General features: G+C 39.6%; 1 protein-coding gene across 2 annotated transcripts in view; it reads left to right on the forward strand.

Moving 5' to 3' along the window:
* FSTL5 (follistatin like 5) overlaps positions 1-20,408 on the forward strand; it is an 841,716-nt gene that overhangs the window by 367,481 nt on the left and 453,827 nt on the right. For both annotated transcript variants that reach the window (XM_089670377.1, XM_089670378.1), the window contains exon 4: positions 1,999-2,247. In XM_089670377.1, the coding sequence (XP_089526503.1) occupies positions 1,999-2,247 (249 nt within the window). The remainder of the gene's footprint in view (positions 1-1,998; positions 2,248-20,408) is intronic.

Genomic DNA, 20,408 nt, shown 5'->3' on the forward strand with positions numbered 1-20,408 from the left:
ATATTGGTTACACAAATCAACAACATTTATTTTTTTATGAAGGTATCACTATTTGGTAAAATATTTTAATCTTGTTTCAGAGACTGTTAGCCTCCTTTTCCTTGGTTAGGACTCAGAGCAGTAGCCCCACCTGTACAACCATCAGTGACTCTATGGGATCTAAATTTTGGTTCTTTCAGCTCTTCAAAAAAACATTCTTAAAACCCATCAGGGATATTTTGCTTTTCACTTCTATTCACAAGGGTCCTACTACTCATTTTTTGTGATTTAAACCTACTAATTCCTTTATATATACATACACAGATTTGAAGGTAAATGCAAAAATGATGTTATCTTTAAAACTTACAATATATCCAGGAGCATCTATAAATCCCCAACAGACCTTTTTAAATAGGCTCAATGAACTCCAATGCAAAATAAATAGTGGCAAAATCAACGAAATAGCAGAACTAAATCTCAAAACTGCCTTCATAACTAAGCATATTTATGAATACAAATACCCTAATTTTTATACACATTTAAAAACCCAAGCTACCTGTCAAATTGTGTTGTCAGTTAGAACACATTTTGAAATCTTTTGAACTCAGTAAGAACTGTAAAAAATTGTCAATAGAAATACATTTGTGCACTGTATGACACCGTCATTAGGAACAGATCTGTGCATTATAGCAATGCTTACAAATAAGCCTGCACATACAATGGAGAGTTTTTCTAAATATACTTATTATCAGAATCTGATATGGGAGCACTTCCTAATACAGTACATACTGTAGATTTGCAATTTCACTGAGCATCTCATGATGTTATCATTAGCAAAGGATCAATGCAATTCCATCACACAACATATAATACTTCAACACAGCTCAAGCTAGAGTGGGGGGGGGGGTCATTAATTAGCAACAAAGGCCTCCAAAATGTCTTAATGGTTAATTATGTGTCATAATATCATCAGGACAGAGCCTGGAAAACCAGATACATTTTAATGAGCCTATCATTAATCATATTAGCAGGACAATAACAGGACCTAATGCAGGCAGTAACTATTTTTGTGGGCATATAAGAGAATAAACATTCTGAAGTTTGGTGTTTGTAAATGGCTGTAATAGGCTGTTGTACAGCAATTTAGTAGTTGTATACTTGGGGTCTGGCAGGATCTGATCTAGAAATGTCCTTCCATGCAATTCAGCTGTAAAGATCTGAAAGTAATGTATACATTTTGGTATGATTAAGCTACAATAATAACAAGAATATATATGAACGTAGAAGAATGTTTCAAGATCACGCATATAATAGCTATCAAGTCTAGGAGGCGGGATCAACACATTCCATTTCTTGATGTGATCTAGACATATGATATGTATTGAAATTCAAATACCAAAGAATAAATAATTTATGGGCACTGAAACTATGTTAAAAAGTATAATAATTTTATTAGCACAGTTTTTTAAAAAATCAAAGACACCACACAGTTAAAACAAGTATACATTACTTCACACATAAAATCTAATGTAAATCGCCTTTCCAAGAGGTTGTTGTGGTCTCCTCAACATAGTAGTAATAATCCAAAGATGAGGACTTCTGCAATACTTATAACTGGGAGTAGCCACAACTCTTAATATTAAAGATAAAATGCAACATGTTTCACAACTATGTGCTTCCTTAGTAGCTTTGGAAAGGATATCTAAATGAATAAAAAACATATCAATAGTTCATCATAAATTGACCAAATACCAACATTATATATCTTTCTACAACTTCTTATACCAACATATACTCTTTATGGTATTACTTACTTTTCTTTTCTGATAATGTATTGAGTCTAGGTATTTCCATTAATATCACTTACAGGAAATAATTTTCAACAAGGTATTTTCCAACTACAAGTTTGCAGTGTACAGTGTGGTAATACAGCAAAGCTTCCAACAACTTTTCTTATCAAAAATTGTATTGCTTGTTTGAAACAAAACTATGATCCTTACCTTGCTTTTTCTTTTAAAGGTTATTTTTATCATGAAGATGGACAAGGATCTTGTGAAAACAAGTACTGTGGCCTTGGAAGACATTGTGTAATTAACCAAGAGACCAGACAAGCAGAGTGTGCATGTATGGAGCACTGTAAACCTCATTACAAGCCGGTCTGTGGCTCAGATGGAGAGTTCTATGAAAATCACTGTGAAGTCCACAGAGCAGCTTGCCATAAAAAGCAAAAAATATTTATGGTTCACAATGAAGACTGTTTTCTTAAAGGTAAGGTAATAAGGCTTTAAAAGGGTTACAAAATGTTTATAGTGCTTTATTTTGAACTATGTCATCAGGTATATCCAAAGCCAACATTTTTGAGTAGAACCAGGGGCGGACTGACAACTCATGGGGCCCCTGGGCAATAGGAGATCATGGGGCCCCTGAATCCTTGCTCAAACTAAAAAAAGCCTATGAAAAAGGTACCAGGGGCATCTCATGGGGCCCCCTACTGACCCCGGGCCCTCGGGCAGTGCCCGAGTTTCCAAATGGTCAGTCCGCCCCTGAGTAGAACAGAAAATAATTAAAACCCCTGTCAGATTTTTTTTTTTTGCTGTCTCTGTCCCCTTGTTGAGATTTACTGTACTTTCCATCTTGTAGACAGAACAGAAAGTGAAAGGAAATTTTCCAAGGCGAGGGGAAATCATTCTGGCATTTTATAATGGAACGAGTGTCCTGATTGGAAGATGTAGATATACGTTAAAATATTCCATGCTCTCTGACTATTACAGCTGAATTGACCTTATTCTTTATCTCCATAGCTGGCAGGCTGAGTGTGATTTTATAGCCAAAGGACAGAGCAGTTATCACAAGCTAGCCTTCTAATGTAAAATAAAAAAAATTATTGCCTACTGAGAGGTATAAACCCTTCACCAAAGTGTGTGATTTTCCAAAAATAAATATTTATAAGCAGAAATAGACCAGCATCCCCAACAAAAAAAAGGTTCTTTTTTTTCTACTTCAGATTTAAAAAAATTCAAAGCAGAACCATACCACCATATGCACAGCATTGTTTTCTCCCAATAACAAGACAAGATATAAATAGCAAATTATGAGCTATCAATAACAAAAATATGACAAATAAAAAATAAATTAAATAATCATGTAACCATCAGAGAACCAAAAACATTATAATATGTGTTACAGCATGTAAAACAACAAAAACATTATGTACACTCAAATGTTGCCAGGCATAAAATTATCTCATACAAATATCATTTAAAGGAGCACTAAAAAAGATATATTTGATTATTTAAATGTTTGTAAAAAATGGAACAACATACAATATTAATAAACAAAGTTCATCTATGGATGTAAAAGACCCTTTTAACCACTTGCCTACAGGGCACTTTTACGTACCCAGGCTAACTTTCAGCTTTCAGCTTTGAATAACAATTGCAGGATCATGCAATGCTGTACCCAAACTAAATTTTTTTTGGACCTATAGTGCTTTCTCTTGGTGGAATTTAATCACCACTGGGGATTTTTCTTGGCCAAACAAAAAAGACCAACAATTTTGAAAAAAAAAAGTTTTTCTTAGTTTCTGTTATAATGTTTTGTAAATAAAAGATTTATCTTCTTCATTGATGTGCACTGGTGGGGCTGCACTGATGGGCACTGATGACGCTGCACTGATATGCAGCACTGATATGTGGCACTGATAGGCAGCGCTAATGGGTATTGATAGGCGCAGTGATGGGCATTGATAGGCAGTGCTAACGAACACTGAAAGGCATCACTGATGAGCACTGACAGGCTACACTGATAGTTAGAACTGAGGAGGCACTGCTAGCCAACACTGATAGCCAGCACTGATGATCACTAACAACAAGCACAGATGGGCACTATTAGCCACAGTGATGGGCACTGATGGGGCTATACTGATCAGAGCACTGATCAATGCCCTGATGATCAGTATAGATGTCCCCTCTGAGAAATGCCACTTACTTGCTCTCCTGTCCTCACACACTGTCAGTGTGAAGAAAGGATTGTCGATAACCAGCATTTCCAATTTACACTTTGATCAGCTGTGATTGGGCACAGCTGATCACATGGTAAAAGGCAGCTCTGATTTGCCCTTTACCTGAATCAGTGATCAGCTCTGTCCAAAGTACACACTGATCACAGATCGTGCCCTGTGCACACCCCAGGGTGTGTGGGGGGGGGGCATGGCTCTGGGAGGACGTCCATGGACACCCTCTCAGAACTAGCTGACCGTGCTGTAGCCGTCTTTTGGTTATAGCGCGGTCAGGAGCTGGTAAAAAACAGAACTGCTTACAGAACGGCAGCAGTAGTGTACTTTCAATTGCTTCCTGACGGAAATGTTGTTGATGTCCAACTAGCAGTGGCAAAGAATAAGAGTTTGCAGGAAGTGCAGAGCTGCACCTAGGAAGACCTTGTAGTCAAAGAGTATGGGGTTGATATACACTGCTCAACAAAATTAAAGGAACACTTTTTAAGAGTATAGCATCAAGTCAATTAAACTCCTGGGATATTGATCTGATCAGTTAAGTAGCAGAGGGGGTTGTTAATCAGTTTCAGCTGTTTCGGTGTTAATGAAATTAACAACAGGTTCACTAGATGGGCAACAATGAGACAACCCCCAAAACAGGAATGGTTTTACAGGTGGAAGCCACTGACATTTTTTTTCCCTACTCATCTTTTCTGTCTGTTAGTTTTGCATTTGGCTAGGGTCAGTGTCACTGCTGGTAGCATAAGGCGATACCTGGATCCTACAGAGGTTTCACAGGCAGTCCAACTCCTCCATTGATGCGTGCAATTACCAGAAGGTTTGCTGTGTCTCCCAGCACAGTCTCAAGAGCATGGAGGAGATTCCAGGGGACAGATAGTTATTCTAGGAGAGCTGGACAGAGCCGTTGAAGGTCCTTAACCCATCAGCAGGACTGGTATCTACTTCTTTGTGCAAGGAGGAGCAGGAGGAGCACTGCCAGAGCTATACAAAATGACCTCCAGAAGGCCACTAGTGTGAATATTTCTGACCAATCAGAAACAGACTCCATGAGGGTGGCCTGAGAGTCCAACATCCTCTAGTGGGCTCTCTTCTCAGTGTACCATAGAGCTCAATTAGCATTTGCCATTGATCACCAGAATTGGCAGGTCAGCCTCTGGTGCCCTGTGCTTTTCACAGATGAGAGCAGGTTCACCCAAAGCACATATGACAGACATGAAGGGATCTGGAGAAGCCGTGGAGAATGTTATGCTGCCTGTAACATTGTTCAGCATGACTGTTTTGGTGGTTGGTCAGTGATGGTCTGGGGAGGCATATCCACAGACCTCTACAGGCTAGACAATGGCACCCTGACTGCCATTAGGTATCAGGATAAAATCTTTGGTCCCATTTTCAGACCCTACACCGGTGCAGTGAGTCCTGGGTTCCTCCTGGTGCACGACAATGCTTGGCCTCATGGGATGAGAGTATGCAGGCAGTTCCTGGAGAATGAAGGAATTGATACCATTGAAGGGCATCCACGCTTGCCTGACCTAAATCCAATAGAACATCTCTAGGATAACATAATTTTGGTCCATCCGACATCGCTAGGTTGCACCTCAGGTTGTCCAGGAGCTCAGTGATGCCCTGGTCCAGATCTGGGAGGAAATACCCCAGGACACCATCCGTCATCTCATTAGGAGCATGTCCACAACAATGTCAGATATACAAACAAGCACATGGAAGCCATACAAACTACTGAGTACCATTTTTAGCTGTTGCAATGAAATTTCAGCAAAATGGAGTAGCCTACTGCATAATTTTTTCTCTTTGAATTCAGTCCCCTGTAGGTTGATAGTTTTCATTTCCAGCAAGCTATGAGGCATCCTTACGTTCCTAACATATTACCCAGTCCATATCAGTATAGATATTCAGCCTGATATTTTTCTACATTGAGATCTGATGTGTTTTCAAAGTGTTTCTTTAATTTTTTTGAGCAGTGTACTAAAGGCAAATAGGCTGTTCACTTTGCAGGAAAACATTCCTTTAGCTTAGTGAATGAGGTGAACCACTGCTGACTTCCATAATCTAGTCATATGCGAGCAAAAATACCTGTCCTTGCATTAGAGTGGTTATTCTTTGAAAGGTGAAGTTTCACAAAATAAACATTTCCTTGCAAAGTGAACAGTCTATTTGCCTATAGTAAATTAACTCCAATAACTTGAATAAAATATCAGTAGGTATACACTGAGGAATACGCAGGCCATCCTCTTGCCAGGACCCTACATATCACATACCTAGGAAGACCATGCAGGTAAAGAATATAGATATCAGGCTGTTAACCCCTTTTTTAATCAAGTATTTTTTTATTTCGTTTTTAATAAAAATAAAGAAAAGAACCTTACAGCACGTTCAAGTAACAGGCCAAATTGGTACAATACAGTGGTCTTTTACCTTAGTGCACAAAAACACAATATGATACTCAATTTTTTGTACAATATCAAAGATGATGTTATACCAAATATAGTGAGTATAACAAGCATTTACTACATATACTGACTGATTTTACTGTTGTGAGTTTAGTAACACTTTAAGTACTCCAGGAATGTAGTTTTCTTATTCACGCCAAATATATATATTTTTTATTCAGCAATGGCAGAAAAATATTAGTGTGTAAATGTAAACACTATCAAAAAATGATTTAAGCTGTGAATCAAACTAAAAAAAAAAATTTTCTATGATGTTTTCAGTTTGTAAAACCAATTTATTGAATCCTAACTTTCTACATATTGTGTGTTTAGTACAGCATTTTATTTACTAGTGTTCTTTGAAAAAAGGAGAAAATTATTAAGCAATATCATCTTTAATCATGTGCACAAATGATGTTGAGCTATTACTTAGTTAATACGGTTGCACTTGGTACCGGAAAGACTTACACACAATTCCAGCTTCAATATTATCACTCAGAATTTCAATTCCAGCTGTAAGCTTTGATAAAGCCCATGGGTATATTTAAGAGCAAGTTAAAGTTTAATAATGACAGCTATTCAAAACCCACTAAGATAAGTGTCGAGTGTAATTCTATTGATTGGCAAGAAAAAACATCTTGGATGGATGCAAAATACTCTCTACTATCTGGGGAATAAAAGAAATGTCTATTTTTTAATACCTTCTAATTTCCTTATGTAGCCCATATTTTAAACCCTCGAAGCATGACTTAGGGTGGAAAAGTAATGTCAACATTCTTTTTAGCTATCATTCCTAAGACACTTTAATATAATGGGCTGTTTTATCCAAGGCATTTGAGTACATTAGAGTCTTCGGTGTGTTCATTAATCATGATATTTGGAGACATGCAGTGTTTCCCCAAATTACTTTTGATTTGTATCATTGTGCATGTACAGATTACATATACAGTATGTACACTACCTATTGTTCATATTTATTATGACATTTTTGTGGATTACGTTTCAGTGAGTTTGATTTACAGGAAGTTCATCGAATTCTGTTTGAAATTTGCAAAACTTAAACTTTTATTATTATTATTATACAGGATTTATATAGCGCCAACAGTTTGCTCAGCGCTTTACAATATAACGGGAGACAATATAGCAACAATACAGTTCAATACAAGAGGGTTAGGAGGGCCCTGCGCCTTGGAGCTTACAATCTAAGAGGGAGGGGTTAGTAGTACAAAAGGTGGTAAACTTAGCAATTCATTTACTTAATGTTTATAGGGGTGAATTGTGACATTAATTTCTGGTGATTTTCAAGGACAATAGGCAATCTGTTGCAAAAATGGTGCATGAGGAGTTGGGTACTGCCATGGGAGACATTTAACAAAGAAAAATAAAAATAAATATACTGTACAGTGGGGAGATAGTCTTTTTCAATGCAGCTTGGGGGGAGACATAAAAAACACCAATCCCTTAAAATGCATGCTTTGTAGATGCCTTTATATCGTATGTGGTGTGACAGAACAGTACAATTTTCACAGACAGCTTTAGTAGCACCGCATGCATAAATCACATGTTTTGAATGTGTCAGGGATTTTTTTTTTATTTTACATTTGGTTTGGCTCAAATACAGCAGCAGAACCATAATCTGAGCCATTTGAACCTAAAAAGTGCTTTTTTAGGTAGTCATTGCTGTCACCTGATTTTTTTAATTTTTTTTATTTTTCATTTAATGGTAACAAGCTTGAACTGACTGATGGAAGTACCAGCCAAAACAGATCTAAAATCCGTAATAAAGTCTACTATTACAAAAAAGGCAAAGATTTTAAAAAACTGTACAACTTTGTATAAACAGTTTAGGTAGAATAGTTTGTGAGTTTCTTTTACAAAATACCACATTGAATTGCCTTAAACATTTAATCAAATGTTGAAACAGACTGCACAAAAACCACATTTCACTTGAAAACCTGAGCCCTACATTTCCTGGACTCCTCTCTTTTATACACAAAATATTCAGAATATAAGCTTTGGGTGTTTGATAGAAACTGGCTAGCAATAGGACAGTACAACTGTGCTTGAATAGGCAGAAAATAGAAAGAGACAATGCAGATATTCCCTTTCATTAAACATTTGTTTGTATTATTTGAGAGACATTGGCCACAAATATTTTTTTAGCGGCTAAAAAGTATGTAAGCAGTTTGGTTAGACTGCAATATAAGAGGGGGAAAGGAGGCAGGTTTTATCTTGAAATAGACATTAGAGTGTGTTATTTGAGAGACAATAGTCCCAAATATTGTACAGTGGCTGAACTCTCTTTGAGCAGTTTGGATAGACCAAAATATAATAGGAAGAGATAAGGCAGGGTTTATGTTAATATAGCAATTAGTGTGCACTATATGAGAGAAACTGCTACATGTATTGTATAGTGCCTGGAGAGTAAGTAAGCAGCTTGGTTAGACCACAAAGTAAAAGAGAAAGACAAGGCAGGTTTAACATATAAAAAAAAAGATATTTTATTATTTTTAAGACAATAGCTACAAATAATGTATGGCTGTACAGTATAAAATCAGCTTGGTTAGGCCACTGTGTAAGAAAGGTTTAGCACATATTAAATTCCCCATTATTGGACATTATGATGATGCTGACCACAGTTGAAAGGCCACGTGGGGCATTATGGATCATATATAATTTTGTTTTAACTTTTTTTAATCTATGTATTCTTTTTTCTTTGCAGCAAATTGAATATATCTACCCATATGCACAGAAACAATTGAGTACTGTCCATGATACATTTTTATTTGCACTAACAAACAATTTTTCAGGACAAGCTTTTGGGGTATGTCCCTTTCTACAGGGTCCAAGAGTACTGCTTGGACATTGAAGAAGAGGACGTACCCTGATAGTTTGTCCTGAAAAAAAGTCTCACGACAGTACTCAATTGTTTCTGTCACAAGTGCACTGATATAGCTAAAATCACCTATGCACGGAGTAATCACATTTATATTTTTAAAGCTTTCTACTTATTCTGGAATTCTTTAACCAGTCATCGACAAATGTATGCTTATAAATGTCCCAGCAAACAAGGAGTTAAATTAAGGTCATGGTTGCAGCAGCCAAAAGTTTGGAATCACTTCTTTCAGCCTGCTGCAAGCTTTCATGTAAACATTATCTGGTGTAGCTGTAGAGCCACCTGTTCACTTTTTGCTTGGCTCTAAGCATTGCGAAGTTCTGAGTTGTCAAAATTCAGGTAAGCAACTGATCAAGCACAGACTTGTGCTTGATTGCCTGGAGGGAAGGGGAGACATCAGAGCTCTATTTTACCCCTGATGTCTTCATAAAGTGAACCTGTCAATGTTATCACATAGTGGGTGTGTTGGCCCCCTTGTGATAGCACTGTAGCTAAATAAAAAAGTGTTAAACTTTGAATTATAATAAAGTGCACACATGAGAATGCACTCACTGTTAACTATTAGCGAATGATGAAAGTGTGCAGCTCCAAGAATTTCCAAGTTCTGAGCTATCAAAATTTGGGTAAACAGCTGATCAAGCACAGACCTGTGTTTGTTTGCTTGCAGTAGAGGGCAGGGGAGACATTTGAGGTCCCTGATGTTTCCTTACAGTGAACCTGTCAGTGCTATCACATAGGGGGGCCTGTTGCCCCCTGTGATAGCAATAAAGTTAAATTTTAAAAAGTGTTTAAAATTTAAATTAGAATAAAATGACAAAAAATAAATAAAGAAAAGCAACCCCCACCACCCCACACATACACAAGAATGCATTCAATGTTAACACTCAACCAATGATGCGATTTAAGGCTTGACGTGTTTGGTATCTATTTACTTAATACAGCATTTTTTATAGATTACGAAGAAAATGGGTATCATATTATGCTTGTGTGCACTAAAATTCATTTCCTGAATGAGAATTTTTTCCTGAAAAATATAGATTTGATAAACAGTTACACAAATATCATGCAACATAAATAATTGCAACTGCTACTGTTATAATTTACAGGGCTTTCAATAAATATATAATATAAACATTTAGGTAATTTTCTAACAAAATGTGCAATTTTTAAAATGTGTGCAAAAAAAAAAATGCATGCGTAGAGAAATAGGTTGATTACACACATTTATTTTCTAATTTCATCTTGTAGTGCTGATGGCGAAATAATAGACAAAACTGCTTATTTTTTAGCAAGCTCAAGTGTGATGAAATTTTGCTGTCATCCCTAGTGAAGTACTCAATGCTCAAATTTAATCAAAGCAAACACAACAATTTTTGCTAAAGGACATACAGCTATTCCAAAGCTCATAGGGCCAGAGGAGGTATAAGAATGGGAGATTTACAGTATGTGCAGTTTACTTGTAGTTTTATTCCTGTGACATCTCTGTACTGATAATTAGAGCAAAGCTTTACCCATAGCAACGTGATAAAAAATGATGTTCTTTTATAAAGAACATACATTCCTGATTAACAGGGATTGGACTGACAACTCATGGGACCCCCTGGCAATAAGGGATCATGGGGCCCCTGTGTCCTTGCCCAAACTCAAAAAAGCCTATGAAAAAGGTACCAGGGGCATCTCATGGGGCCCACTACTGACCCCAGGCCCTCGGGCAGTGCCCGAGTTTCCAAATGGTAAGTCCGTCCCTGCTGATTAACCATTTGAATACTGGGCAATTTTACACCTTCCTACCCAGACCATTTTCCAGGTTTCAGCGCTCTCACAATTTGAATGACAATTGTGCGGTCATAAAACATTGTACCCAGGGGGGCGTGTCCAAGATGGCGACCGGAGCGGCCGCATAATCCGGAGCTCCGGTGCCGAGCTTTTAAATCCGCTGCCATCCGTGCGGCAGCGGATCACGGAGTGACGGCGGAGGACCCGGGTAGTGTCCCCGATCCCGGGGAGTCGGAACCCGGGTGATATTTCCGCCCCTCGTGGCGGCTGACGTCCGCGGCCTGGTGCGGCCGCGTGGGCCGGGGCTCCGGCGCCACCCATCAGCTGTCCCATCCGCACCTGCTGCCATCCGTGCTGTGGGAGATCACCTGGGGACATCCGCGGCGCCCTCTGCATTGCTGGGACTGGGGGAGAGACGCCGCTGAGCCTTGCTGCTTCCCGCGGTGGCGGCGGCCTCTGCGGCCTACATCACCGGTCTGGAGCCTCCATCTGGTCACAGTGAGTGGGGGATGCGGGTGCCCTCTTATTATTAGCTCCCCCCACAGTGATCTGGGAGTGGGCCTCACGTTGCTGACCCCGGAGCCTGCCATCTCCTGTAACCACAGCCCCTGTTGGGCTCAGAGGCCTACTGGGGCCTTAATATTGCCCCGTGGAGTGTCTCCCTGGAGGGCCCTGTGCTCGGTGTTGGAGGTCCTCTGCTTCCCACTTGTCCCTCTTGTGTCCTAGGTTGGGATCTGGTGCCATCATCCTGCTCCGGTGTGCTATATCTGCGTGTTACTGTGATCTATGTCCTCTCTACCCTTCCATGACTTGCTAATTATCTTTACAATATAATGTTCTCGCAGATGAATCTAACCGCATTCATGTAACTACAACCCTAAACCTATTTTGGGCGTTATAGGTCCCCTGGGGTTATAATCTCCATTCATTATCCTAGTTTCAGTTGATCACCCCCAGGAGACTCCCTGTATGCCGTCCACAAAGAAAAAAAAGGGACAAGCCCAGAAGTCCCTCACGCCATACCTACTTAAGGCACACGAGCTTTGTAACATGTCTCCAGTCAATACAGAGCGAGCATCCCTGTCCGATCCCACACAGGATACCACCGCTCCCTTATCGGCCTTGGTCAGTGAAAATACACAGCAACTTACAAAAGGGGACTTGGAGTCCTGCTTGGATTCTATGTACGCCAAACTAGCCGCCAAATTTCAATCAGAATTGCATAAAAGCACTAATGTTCTCTCTCAGGAAATAGGCACGCTGGGCTCCAGGACAGACCGCTTAGAAACCAAACACGATGAACTTAGCCTGGCCTATGGTGAACTTTCCAGAGAGCATGATCATTTACAAACGGCCTTTTTTCAACTACAGGCGCAGGTGGAGGACCTTGATAATTGCAATCGCAGGAATAATCTGCGAATCAGGGGAATCCCGGAGTCTGTGTCTGACCTCTCCTTAATCGTGACCAAATTATTTCAATCACTCCTCCCGGATCGTGACCCTGGGTCTTTTGCCTGTGACCGCATCCATAGAGCCCTGCGCCCTAAACCTCCTACTGACAAGCCACCTAGGGATATTGTCCTGTGCATGAGGGACTTTTTGACCAAAGAGGAAATACTCAGAGCTGCTCGCAATACCCCTACGATCTCCTTTGAAGGCTCGGTCTTACAAATCTTTCCAGATGTTTCCCCGGCCACGTTGGAGAAGCGTAGAAAAATGAAAGAAGTCACAACGGTCCTGTTCTCAGCTCGTATTCGCTACAAATGGGGCTTTCCCTTTAAGTTGATTGTTCCACATAATGGAAGCACATATATAGCTACATCTCCTTCTGAAGGTAGAGCAATCTTGGCCAAACTGGGCCTAGCGGATGCCCCATCACCTCAACGTCCACCCTCCACCCCTCGTGTCTCTCCCATTTGGCATACCCCATCTCCACGGAGAGATAGAAGGAGAGTCAGACAGGATCCGAGTTGATAGGTCCATTCTCACTTGCCTATTACCTATTGTTTGACAGTCCTTGGTCTTGCCTATTGTCTTTTATGACTTTACTGAGAATTGAGACACAGGGATTTTGTTTCTTACATCTTACGCTGTCAGGATGTGTATTTCTATGGTTACTGCTATGTTAATTTTATAATCCTGAGTAATGTGTGTGTCTTGCATTGATAGCTGGACGAGTTAAGGTATAACAAGGGTCTTTGGTCCCTCTTAATTGCGCCCATTGGTTTATGGTTCCACAACTCTTTGACACGTTACCCCACCCTGCCTCCTGACATGGCCGGAAGTGTCGCCGCCCGATTGAGGGGTGGCAGTTCCGTTTTCCATGTTTTAGGGAGACAGGGTTTGGGCCCATTTGGCCCCTTAATATTTGAACTTTTTGTTTTATCAGGTATGACAAATTTTCAGCCTGATCCATGTTCTTTAGTTACCTTATTTGTAGGAGCTCTTCAAATCTCCTCTCTATTGTTTTTTGTCTTCTTTTTTTTCAACACTTTAGTGCATGAGGATGGTGTTGTGTCGGTCTGTGGACATCATGGCCCCCATCTTGGGGCCGGGAGGTCCCCTGGGCTGGTTCTGCCACCTGTACGTCTGTCTGCTATAGACCTGCGGATTTCTATGTCTAGCCAATTAATTTTAGGGGATATCCTTGTAATGTGTACTTTTATGATGATAGTAATAAGCTCTGTTTACTATGGTAATTCAATGTATTTCGCATAATGTCCAGGGTTTCAATTCGCCAAACAAGCGCAAAACGGCCTTTCTTCAATATAAACGACTGGGAGCCAAGATTATCTTATTACAGGAAACACATTTTGCAGCTGCAAAACACCCGACATATTTTCATAGATCTTATAGGCAGGGGTATTATACCCTGCATTCCTCCAAGAGTAGGGGCGTAGCCATCTTTCTACATAACTCATTCCCCTTTGAGGTTCAACATGTGTATCGTGATCCGGACAGTAGGTTTATCATTCTTAAAGGCACCCTTTCAGGTCGAGAACTTACTATTGCTAATGTATATGCACCGAATTCAGCACAAGCTACCTTTTTTTCAAAATTTTTTGGTACTCTGGATAGGTTTTTGTCTCCTCATCTCTTGCTGGGTGGGGATTTTAATCTGGTGGCAAATCCTCTTTTGGACCGTAGTTCCCCCTCGCATTCTTCCCAGGCTTTCCCAAAATCCCTTACTAAGAAATTAGATACCCTCCAGTTGGTGGATGCCTGGAGAGCGCACAACACCGGAGCCAGGGATTACACATTTTATTCCCACCCACATGACTCTTATGCTAGATTAGACTATATATATTGTACCCCAATTTTACTAGCTAATTCTAAGGTAGCTTGCATTCATTTGAGCCCCTGGTCGGATCACAGTATTGTGGCCTTATCTATCACATTTGTGGGATTGGCACCTACTCCCTTCTCTTGGAGACTTAATGACTCTATGCTAACCGATATTGACTCTCGCCAGGAAGTGGTTACATCTATTCAGGAATATTTTCAATCTAATTTAACCCCTGATATTTCCCCAGCCACACTCTGGGTAGCCCACAAGGCGGTCCTACGAGGCCGACTTATCTCCATGGCCTCATCCAGAAATAGAAAACGTTGGCAGCAAATACTACTTCTAACCCGAGAATTAGAAGCACACTATAGAAGCCATGTCGCTAATCCATCTCTACTTAATAAACAGCTACTGTCCCAAAAGCGCTTGGAACTGAATGCCCTGCTTTCCCAAAAAACTGAAAAGGCCCTTCGCTGGTCGAAGGCCTCATTCCTATTACATAGTAACTCGGCATCTACCATGTTCGCAAGGAAGTTGAACCACTCTCTGCGCCCCCCACACGTGTATAAATTACGCACAAATTCGGGTGCTATCTCATCTCTACCTCAGGAAGTCTTGGGTATTTTCGAACATTTTTATTCTAAACTACTAGCTCCTCCGCAGTCAGATTCTGTCCCTCTGTCGGACTCTTGGCTGGACTCTATACCCCTCCCTGCCCTTACACCCTCTCAGATTGTCACTCTTAATGCCCCCTGTACTTTAGAGGAAATAACATGTGCGATAGGCGCGCTCAAGCGCTCTACTGTGCCGGGTCCTGACGGATTTACCGCTAAACTATAGACCAATCTCAGTCATGAATAATGATCTAAAGATATTTAGCCGTATTTTGGCGGACCGGTTGGCCCCTATCATCTCCTCTTTGGTCTCTCCAGACCAGTCGGGTTTTATTCCCGACAGATTTATTACTGATAACATTCGTCTCACTCTAAATGTTATTCAAGACGCCAATTTACATTCCAAAGAGGTTCTGTTGATGAGTTTGGATATAAACAAGGCCTTTGATAGTGTTCTTTGGCCCTACTTGTTCTCCTTGCTACAGAAAATGGGCTTTAGTGAGGGGTTTTTGGCAGGCATACATGCCCTGTATGACTCTCCTAAAACGAGAATTAGGCTTCCTGGCTGTAACTCTGACTTCTTTACATTGGGTAGAGGTACCCGCCAGGGCTGTCCTCTTTCACCCCTTTTATTTGCGCTGGTGTTGGAACCTTTGGCATTGGCGATTAAATCACATTCGGATATTTCTGGCTATTCATTATTAGTTTCACATTTTAAATTGAGCATGTATGCTGATGATGTTATGCTTTTTATTACTAACCCGTTGACTTCTTTACCTAACTTGTGTGCTGTATTGAACGATTTTGCCAAAGTGTCAGGTCTCACCGTTAATTTTACCAAATCTGTGGTCATGCCTGTTAATGTTCCTGACTCCCTAAGTGCATCTCTCCGTAGTTCTTTCCCATTTCGCTGGGTCAAGGACAGGATATCCTATCTGGGGATTAACCTCACTCCCAGATACTCGGATATATTTGCGGCTAATTATCCACCATGTGTATCGCGTCTCTCTACTCTACTGAAGATCTGGCACGGTTATCATATCTCCTTTCTGGGTAGAGTCACGGCGGTTAAAATGAATATTTTGCCCAAATTGCTTTATCTTTTTAGAGCACTTCCAGTTCCGGTCTCAAAAACCTTTTTGGATCATTTTCAGCGGACTATTAATAATTTTATTTGGGGAAATAAGCATCCACGTTTTGCCTCATCCATTTTGTATCGCTCACAACGGTCGGGAGGTCTCGGTCTTCCTAACTTTTGGCTATATTATCTCTAGGCTCGTTTTGCGCAATTGTCACAATGGGCTACTATTAACTCTCAAATCCCGTGGATCAAGTTTGAGTCTCAGTCGATACGTCCTTTTTATTTACCGGGAATTTTATGGTCTAACATCTCCCCCCGATCGACTGTTTTTCATAACTCCATAGTGACTCACTCACTGACGCTTTGGTCCAAACACAAATCTAAATTGGGTTTAGTCTCTTCTATTCCCCCAGGTGTGTCATTTTTTGGGGATCCTACTTTTGTTGTAGCCTTTTCTTCCCCTCATATGTTTCGTTGGTGGTATGATCGATCTTTTATCAGATTATCTGATTTCCAAAGAGGAGGATCTTATATTACCTTTGATATGCTGCGCGTGTTGTTTGATGTTCCTCTTCGTGAGTACCTTCGTTATAGACAGATTAGGCACTTTTTTAAGGCGCACTTTGGCCTTACCCCATCCTCTCCGATTTCCTTTTTTGAACGTATCAGCCGTGACTCTCCCAGGGGTAGGGGTCTTATCTCAAATCTTTATCACCAATTTTTGATCTGTCTTTTCATGCTCCCCCTTTGTACAGACGAAAATGGGAGGAGGATTGTGGCGTCACTTTTTCGGATGAGGATTGGGATTCCATGGTGGATAATATATGCAAGAGCTCTAGATCTCTTTCAGTTCGTGAGACGGCCCTTAAAGTTCTAACCAGATGGTATTATACCCCGTCAAGACTACATGTACTGTTTCCACAAACGTCCCCTCTATGTTTTCGGGGCTGTGACTGCACGGGTACTTTGGTTCATATATTTTGGGATTGCCCGACCATATCTTTGATCTGGCGTAGGATTTCTGAGGTCGCTGCCTTATTGTCGGGTGCCCCGATACGATTGTCCATGCAGACCTGTTTATTGGGGGCCCATATCCCAGGGGTCTCTGATGCCAATCTGAGATTGATACACACATTATGTATTGCCACTTTATGGTCTATTGCCCTACATTGGAGGTCCAATGTTGTACCCTTGGACTCCGTTTTACACAGAATTGACACTGTAATGCTTATGGAACGCATTCATTATACCCTACTGGATAAGATGCACTTATACGATGAAAAATGGGAGTCATGGAGAGATTGCAGACACTTATTACATGCTTAATAACATCCCCAGTAAAAGTTGGCTGGCATGTACTATTGACAGGTGTATCACCTAACCTACTTTGTCGTTTACATACTTCATGCACTTGTAACTTCCTCTTTTTTTTCTTATCTTCTTTGTTATGTTAATATACCTTTATGTATTGTACTTTTCAAAAGTGCCTTGTTTTTGCTGACAATATCACTTTTAAAGTGTGCTGTTGTTCTACTGTCTACTCATGTACAATAAAATCGTTTGTAAACAAAAAAAAATAAAACATTGTACCCAAACTAAAATTTTATCATTTTCTTCACACAACTAGAGCTTTCTTTTGGTGGTATTTAATCACCGCCGGGGATTTTATTTTTTGCTAAATTATCAAAAAAAGACCAAAAATTTTGAAAACAAACACGTTTTTCTTTGTTTCTGTTATAAACGTTTGCAAATAAATAACTGTTCTTCATAAATTTAGGCCAAAATGTATTCTGCTACATGTCTTTGGTGAAAATAACCCAAATTAGGATGTATTTTTAGTTTGTAGGAAAGTTACAGAGTTCACAAACTATGGTATAGATCTGAATATTGATCAATCCTGAAGCACTGACGGCCAATCTAATTTCTTGAGGTCCAAGAATGTCAGAACAGTACAGATATCCCCCAAATTACTCCTTTTTGCAGAGTAGACAGTCCGACGTACTTCATAAGAGGCATGGCGAGTTTTTTGAAGTTGTATTTTTTTTGTCATAATTTTTCGGAAAATGAAAAAATGCAAAAAATTATTTTCACTATTTTTTTTTACATACTGTCACCAGTGCAGTACAGCGTCTTCATATAACTGGCATGGTGGTGAGCAGGGACACTGACTGGTGACAGTATGAAAAAAAAAATATATATATATATATTTTTTAATTATTTTTAATTTTTTATTATTTTGTTTTCTTTTTTTTAAGTTTTTTTTTTCATATTTCACTATGTCCAAAGTAGTACAATGTTACCATAGTAACATTGTACTACTTTGGGGAAGTGATCAGTATTTTTTTTTTTTTTTACACAATTTGCTTATAGCAAAGAATTACTTCGCTATAAGCAAGCATTTACCTGAATGACATCAATTCATTCAGGATTTTTTGTTTTTTGTTTTTTTTTTTGTGCTTAGCTGTGATTTGGCCACAGCTAATCACATGACATGTGCATGTGATTAGCTGTGACCATTCACAGCTAGGCAGTAGTATACAATGGATGGCATGAATGAAGCCATCCATTGTATACAACTGTCATGTGACCTGCTATGATTGGTCACAGCAGGTCACATGGTACCAGCAATGGGGCCGATACTCAGATCTGTCATCGGCCATGTCCGAGGTACACGGCCGGTGACAGATCGCACCGCTGCGTGGCTCTGCAAGTGCAAAAAGTGCGCATGTGCGGGAGGACGCCATTTGGCGTCCACCCGGAAATATAATACATTTTTCCGGCCGCCTTTTGGCTATTGGTTACTAATTATGTTACCAAAATTAATGTGTGCTGTAAATTGCCTTCAGCATTGTACCTGTTTCTTTCTGCTGGATGCTACCATTTTGCTGAAGCCAGTGGCCCTGAGCTGCATAATCTCTTTAGGTTGTCAGCAGATCGGCCTTTACACTTTTGGCACTATGCAGAAAATAAGAGAGTAACTTTGCATGTGCAGAGCAGAATGAGAATGTGCATTACTGGATTTTAAACAGTATAGGCACTTATTTTTAATGTTTTACATAGCTATACCGGCAAAAGGGCCAACCTGAAGTGATCTAGCAAGACTTAATTTCCTGACTAAAGTTCCACTTTAAACCCTATACTATATTAAGACTGCAGCTAATAAGGAAGTACAGTACATTTCTTTCTTTTGCATCATTTATGTCACAGGGTGAGACTAACACCCTGCAGCGATAAATATGGGGTCTATTATTTGCTATCAGGTGACCAGAATTCAGCATGGAGGCTAGAAACCTACATTCCTTGCATCCAGGTCTCCTCTATGGAGAGTAGGAGCTACTGATCTTTCTGAACTGTATAGGGGTCGTAACCAGTTGTATTATATGTCAAATAAATTGAACATTAGAGTATAGTGGACTCAACTCTATCAGCTCCATAGCAGAGATAATTTTTCTATCAGTCATTCATCATTTTAATATAACTCAATGTAAATGGATAAAAAGGCAGATCAGTAGACCAGGATTGCGGGTGCAGACTGGGAAATCTGCTAGTTTAGTGGATTTTTCATTATTCAATCAACTGTACTGAATATTTATCTTGATTTCTTTAGAAAGCTATAATAACATTTCCCCATTTCAGTTTAAACTTTTATTCTATCAATACATTCATACTGTAGCAGCAGCTGACAGAATGGCATTGATTAAAAGGAAAATCACAGAAGCACTGAGCTATAGCAAGATTGACCTTATTTATTCCATCCTTTTTGTTTACCCTTTCAACTAATAGTTTATACAGCTACCATATTATTTCTTTGGCATAGAACTGAAAAGGAAGAACACATCTTAGATAAATTAGCAATGACTACATTGCTTACTCTTCAGTGCATGGTGGTTGATACCATAAAAAAGTAATTTATGCTGTTGCAGATTATTCTTTTTTTAATTTTTGTGATCTAAACACATACATGTTAGTCTTCTAGCAGGTACGTACAATGGAAGTAATGGCATATTTGTAGTTTCATTTTGGCAGACAACTATTATGCATTACCTGCCATTGACACAATTTATTTTCATTACAAAAGAGAAAATAGTTTCTTTTTAATAAATTAAAGAATAGGCTGAAAATATTCAGGTGTAATTACAAAAAGGCTAATTGATTAATCTATCATTAACTATAGTATTATGGCCAGAAGCTTTAATATTGCATGCCAGACTTGCCAACTGCAGAGAAGCCATAGTGACCATTATAATTTTGTGGTTATTTACTAAATAAAATGAATATCATTTTATAGATATCCCTAGTAAAAGATAAAAAAAATAATTG

This window comes from Staurois parvus, unplaced genomic scaffold, assembly GCF_062004578.1.
Source record: "Staurois parvus isolate SC_StPar_1 unplaced genomic scaffold, SC_StPar_1.0 ptg000090l, whole genome shotgun sequence".
Taxonomy (NCBI): Eukaryota; Metazoa; Chordata; class Amphibia; order Anura; family Ranidae; genus Staurois; species Staurois parvus.